We start from the raw sequence: 6,419 nt of genomic DNA, 5'->3' as shown, positions 1-6,419 counted from the left end.
TAAATCTTGTACGAATGCAATTAGGAAGCTTTTCTGAGTGTAAGTTGCATTATAATACTTTAATGAAAGGTATTACCTCTAATGGAATCACCTGACATCTGTTAGCAGAGTTAGTAAGAGTGGTCTTTCCATTTTTAAATGAAGAATATTTTATATATCTTTTACTTATTTTAGTTATTTGACTGCAGCCATGCTGGAGCACCACCTTGAATGGTTTTAGTAGAAGAAACAGATCCCCGGACTTATATTTTTTAAGCCTAGTGCTGATTTTATCAGTGTCTTTTGCTGAACTACTAAGTTATGGAGATGTAAACACACCAAGATTGGTTGTCTTGTGATGGTAGGGGACAAACACAAACACAAATCACACACATAACTATACACACTGACACACACACACACATCAGATATATATATATATATAGGTTCAAAAAAGGAAAAAGACCAAAAAACAACAATGTGAGGATATGATACAGATTGTGTTACTAGATGCTCGGGAAAGGAAAGAAAGAGAATTTAACGTTTCGAACGGAGCTCTTCGTCGGAAACAAAGAAAGTCCAAAGAAGGGAAAGACGGAATGACCGGAAGGGAAAGGGTGCACACACGCATATATACATGACTGGCTTCTTTCATTTTCTACCAACCAAATCCACTCTCTAGACTTGCTGAAGGTGCCAGACATGTTGTCCAAGAAAAACGACAAAAGAACAGTATTGCTTTTATGGCAGTGATACTCATTTACAAACCTTACGCAATGTAAAGACAAGGGTAAACACAACCATACCCACATGCACACATATATATGTATGTGTATACATGTCTGTGTATATAATTGAAGAAATTGGAGTCAACAAGAAGGGGTATGATCGGACATTTATTTTTTAATCACTACAATTGTTTCAATACAATGTAGTTCTCCAGATGTGCAGGTACATGATTATGCAACTGTTTCTCTGCATTACGAGATCTTGTCAGATAGGATGTTCTTGAAACTGAGAATTTTAAATATATATATATATGTGTGTGTGTGTGTGTAAATATATTTATATGTATGTATATATATATATATATATATATATATATATATACACACACACATATATATATATATACAAATCGTCCAACCAATGCTAGCATGGAAAGTGGACGTTAAACGATGATGGGTGTTATTCCTTATGCAGTGTCTGACAACCTTTTGTGCCTACACCTTAGATCTATCATGGCATCTGATGAGGCTTGTTAAACCAGACAATGAATTGCAAAGACACCCACATAGATTGCATATCCATTTTGGACCACTAAGAGCTGCAGTTAAGTTCTGCTTCTTGCGCATCTTAAAATGTCTTTTGAGGATTCTGTTAGATTTTCAGAAAGGTAGGCACAGATATACAGGCAGAATAGTTGGTGGAGGTTCGTATTTCATGGGTCTGCAACTGAGATTTAAGTGCAGTAAAAGAAAGGCATGGTCTCTCACAAACTGTGCACAGAAAAAAGTCATTATGATTCACCTACTCGATTGTAACATTCTTCTTTAAATATCTCTGGAGTTTTCCATGCCTTATCCTGGCCTCTTCAAATGCTTTCACACCACTCCACACTTTTGTTCACCATCCACCTTGATTCGAAGCAAGGGTTTTTATGTCTTCTGGGTCCATTCCAAGTGTATTCATGGTAGTCTTTATGCCATCTTTAAACTTCTTTTTAGGTTTACACCCATAGCATTTTCCTTTTCTAAACTCACCATAAGACACTTGTTTGGGTGTGCGTTCATCCACCATTGAAACAATATGGCCACACCATCTCACTTGGTTTTTCAGAATCATTGCTTTAATTGAGGTGATACCTGCAGACGCAAGGACAAGGGGGTTTGGAGTGAAAAAAAAAAACCATCTAATGTTTAAAATGTGATGAAGGCATTTTTGGTGGAATTATTCTAAGAATTTGAAATGTCTTTTATAAACACATCCATATCATACATACATACATACATACATGCATGCATGCATACATACGTACATACATACATACATACATGCATACATACATACATGCATGCATACATACATACATACATACATACATACATACATACATACATACATACATACATGCATGCATGCATACATACATACATACATATAAATAAAGTTGCAGACTTTATTAATCATTAAAATTGATCCCAATACGATTTAATAACATTATCCTGTTGACTTTAGTGTCTTAAATTGTTACACGTATGTGGATGTGTACATGTGCCTGTCTGTCTGTCAGTCTGTCAGTCTGTCTGTCTGTCTGTATGTATGTTTGCATGTATATATGTGTTTATGTATGTATGAATGTATGTATGTATTTACACATATGTTTGTGTGTGTTTGTGTATGTAGTTACATATGTATGATAATGTGAAAACGCTGCTTCATGAGAATTAAACATAAGGTGGCTGGTATAGGTTGTATATATATATATATGTCTGAAGCAAGTTCTTATTGGACAAACTCCGCTTCAGCAGCAGATCTCCAAGTAAGAATTGTCTTCTTTCTATCAATTCTTTCAATATCTTTTCAGGAATTGGCTTGGGTGCTGATATGGTGATATGGTTAAGAAGTTGGTATTGCAGCCATACAGTCTTAGGTGCAGTCATGTTGCATGGCACCTTCCATCTTTTTCTTCTGCTATTGTCCCAAGCTGATTCAATGCCTTGCAAGTGAATTTGGTTAATGGAAATTGTGTAGAAGCCCATCGTATATATACATGTTTATATGAATGTATGTATGTATATATGTATATGTATATTATTTTCTCTTACTGGTTTCAACCAGAGGCTGGGGCCATGCTGGAGCACTGCCTTTCATTGTTTTAGGGCCTCCTTTCAGTACTATTTTTGAAGAAGAAGCAAGTTGGACAACGCTGCTCTTCTTTGTGCCTCTTCCTGTGACATGGACTCATCTGGGATTTCAGATAGAAATTTCTCCAGCTACTTTTTCAATGTTTCCACACCTAGACCTTGCAGATCTCTTAAGTTCCTTGCTAGGATGTTAAACAGTTGTGGCCCCCTGAAGCCCAAGCTGTTGCAATACTCGGTCCTTACCTGAGATGAAGAATAATTGGGTGGGTGTTTTCTACTATAGCCTCTGACCGACCATAGCCCTGTAAGTGGAGTTAGTAGATGGAAACTGAAAGAAGACTGTCATGTATATATATATATATATATATATATATATATATACATATATATACAGTGGGGGGAAATAAATATTCGTACATGTCAAAGTTCTTCATTTATTTAATTTCTAAAACTTATTTTAACAGTATTTTGTGGCATAGAAACCATAAATTTATTCTGTACGAATACTTTTTTCACCCCTAAATATTTATAATTGTATATAAATTCATTAGTTACTATAATTTATTAGTTTCTTTTGCATATTCTTAGTTTATGCATTGGTATATCCCATTTATGTTCATTAGAAATTAAATAAAGAATTTTGACATGTACGAATATTTATCCCCCCCACCACTGTGTATATATATATATATATATATATATATGCGAGTAAAAATAAATACAAAAAAGGTGGGTTTTTTTTGTATGATTGTGTATAGAGGAATATATTATTTAGTTTAAAAGAGTTCCAACACTGTCTGTTTTTTATGTTTTATTTATATTCCTGCAGAACCAATGTGGGGTATAGAATATGGAATATACAATATATAATATAATATACAATATATTTTATTTTATATCATATATTGTATATTATATTATATATTGTATATTCCATATTCTATACCCCACATTGGTTCTGCAGGAATATAAATAAAACATAAAAAACAGACAGTGTTGGAACTCTTTTAAACTAAATAATATATATATATATATATATATATATATATATATAGGCAAATTTGTTGTTGAAAATGTACCTGAATTTGAAAAACTTGTAATTGTTTAAAATAAATTTATGGTGCACCAGCATGACCGCAGCCACTTGGCTGAAACACATAAATAAATAAATACCAAACTAGTTTCAACAATATTTTTTGTTTATCAATGGTAAAAATTTAGAATTATGAATGAGAAACACATCTTTAAAAGTTTCAATGTTGTTTTAAAGAGGTTTGTCTAATTCATAATTCTAAATTTTTACCGTTGATAAACAAAAAATATTGTTGAAACTAGTTTAGTATATATCTAAATAAATCTGTTTTAAACAATTGGTTTTTTCAAATTTAGGTACATTTTCGAAAACCGATACTGATTTTTGTCAAACAAATTTGATAAAGGAGGACTCATTGTTGTTGACGATGACAACAACGATGACAACGATGATGATGACGAGGACAACAAGGACAGTGATGACAATGACGATAACGTGTATGTGTGTGTGTGTGTGTGTGTGTGTGTGTGTGTGTGTGTGTGCAGTAGCCTTCTGGGCCAATTGGTCTTAATACATCCCTCCAAAATATACGTTGCTGTACTCTTCTTGACTTGTTCCTCTTGTAATCCTGTCTCATAGATTCTGTATGTCTTCTTATTTTACCAGAAACTGAATACCATGAAAATCGTACTTTTCCTCTTGGTTATTGTGCCTTTGGTACTGTGTGCCAGTATTCATGATGAAGTTGCCATAAATAAGAGAATCGTAGGTAAGTTTTCCAAGTTATATATATAGTCTCCAAAAGGCCCTTTTTAATTTTGAGACAAATCTCCTATATATTTTTTTTTGTTTGTGTTTTTGGATTGCATTGTCCATTGTATTCTTACATCTTTTAAAGATAGATTGTTGAGTTAGATATAGCTGCTTGGCTGGTTTTTTTTCTTTTTCTGTTACATTGAGTAACTGCATAGAAGAAAGTCCTCTCATTAGCTCAAGAAGGATTAGAAATATAGTGCCAATAATTTGGTTCTGATCTCACATGATGTTACATGCCACACCAAAAATGATTGAAAGAGCAAATCTTTTAACAATACTTCTTTCTACTTTGGCACAAGGCCAGTCATTTTGAGAGGAGGAGGAAGAGAAGAACCTGAGTAAAACAACCCCAGTTTTAACTGATCCTTATTTTATCAACCTCGAAATGTTGAAAGGTAAAGTTGACTACAACATGATTTGAGCTCAGAACATAAAACCAGAAGAAATATTCTAAGCTTTTTGACCAAAGTGTTAATAATTTTTCCTCTTTGCCACCTTCCATTTTTTGTTAATTTTCATCTGTCTTTAAAGTTTACAAATACGTAACCACAAAGAAACTGCTGTTATTATTACTTTTTGTTATTGTTGACGTTTTCAATCTCTTTCAGTTACTGACATTGTTGCTCTTCTAAAGGCAACAGATTTATCTGATGGTTGTATGGCAACTTGTAAAACAAGCGTTGGTAGTTACTGGAGCTTTTTGTGCGAAGATGCATGCAATGTGTAAGTTGATGTTTTGTATTTTTTTGTTCCTTTCTGAGACTGAGAGTTTTCATTCTTAACGATAGACATGAAATTAAGTTACTGAATTAGTAACAATTTTAGTCATAAGTTCAAACCATACTACTGCAGCTACTGGATCATGGTATCTGGTCAAGCCACACAAATCTATTTTATCTGACTCATAATGCAGGTATTCACCAACAGTTGTCTCAATTTGAAGACCAAGTTGGGATTCTTTCCTGAGATATTCTCATCACATGTCCATGGTGGCTGGAATTGTGACCTTTCAGTCTGGAGAAGTGGCTTGATCTGGAAAGGTTACTTAACCTTTTGATGATGAACCCTGTGAAATAAAAATGTTGCAGATATCCTTCTGAGGAACCCCATTTTGACCGCTTGTATTTGCAATCCTACTGTTTCTGTTGTTACCCAACATTCTTGACCATAGATGAGAGTAGGCATGTAAGGATAGATGGAAATATGGCTTAGCATTTTACCTGGTGTGCTAATTATCCTGTCAGCTCCTTGTCTTGAATTTTCAATTAATAATGAAATTCTTTCTCTACAATGATTTTCTTTCTTTTCTTCTTTTTTTCTAGTATGCAATACATTGGTTGAAAAACGCTTTTCACTTATAAAAAGAATGTAATTCTTTGAGATGAATAAAGAAATTGAAAATATAAATATTGTTCTAGTTTATCATTATAGTTGAGTGGTGTGACTGTATGTATTTGTGTATATAAGTATGTGTGTATATGTATATGTATTTGTGTATGTGTCATATTTATATATATACATATATAAATGCAGGCATGACAGAATCCAGAAACAAATGATTCTAGGCTCAATCCCTATCCATGACCCCATGGGTGAGTGTCTTCCACTATAGCCCTCATCCAACCAATGCTTTGTAAGCAGATTTGATAGATAGAAACTGAAAGAATCCCATTGAATGTGTGTGTGTGTGTGTGTTTGTATTAATCTCCCACCATGATTTGACA

The 6,419-nt window shown here is 33.6% G+C and overlaps 1 protein-coding gene across 1 annotated transcript; it reads left to right on the top strand.

Annotated features, from left to right (window-relative positions):
• Positions 1-2,418: 2,418 nt before the first annotated feature.
• Positions 2,419-6,102, top strand: LOC106874479 (uncharacterized). The gene is made up of 4 exons (XM_014922221.2): positions 2,419-2,521; positions 4,546-4,648; positions 5,304-5,418; positions 6,018-6,102. The coding sequence occupies exons 1-4, from the start codon at positions 2,420-2,422 to the stop codon at positions 6,034-6,036; spliced, it is 339 nt and encodes a 112-aa protein (XP_014777707.1). The 5' UTR covers position 2,419; the 3' UTR covers positions 6,037-6,102.
• The last annotated feature ends 317 nt before the right edge of the window (positions 6,103-6,419 follow it).

This window comes from Octopus bimaculoides, chromosome 18 (assembly GCF_046866305.1).
Source record: "Octopus bimaculoides isolate indiv1 chromosome 18, ASM4686630v1, whole genome shotgun sequence".
Lineage (NCBI taxonomy): Eukaryota > Metazoa > Mollusca > Cephalopoda > Octopoda > Octopodidae > Octopus > Octopus bimaculoides.
The sequence above is the reverse complement of the archived record's forward strand: the minus strand, read 5'-3'. Positions and strand labels throughout refer to the sequence as shown.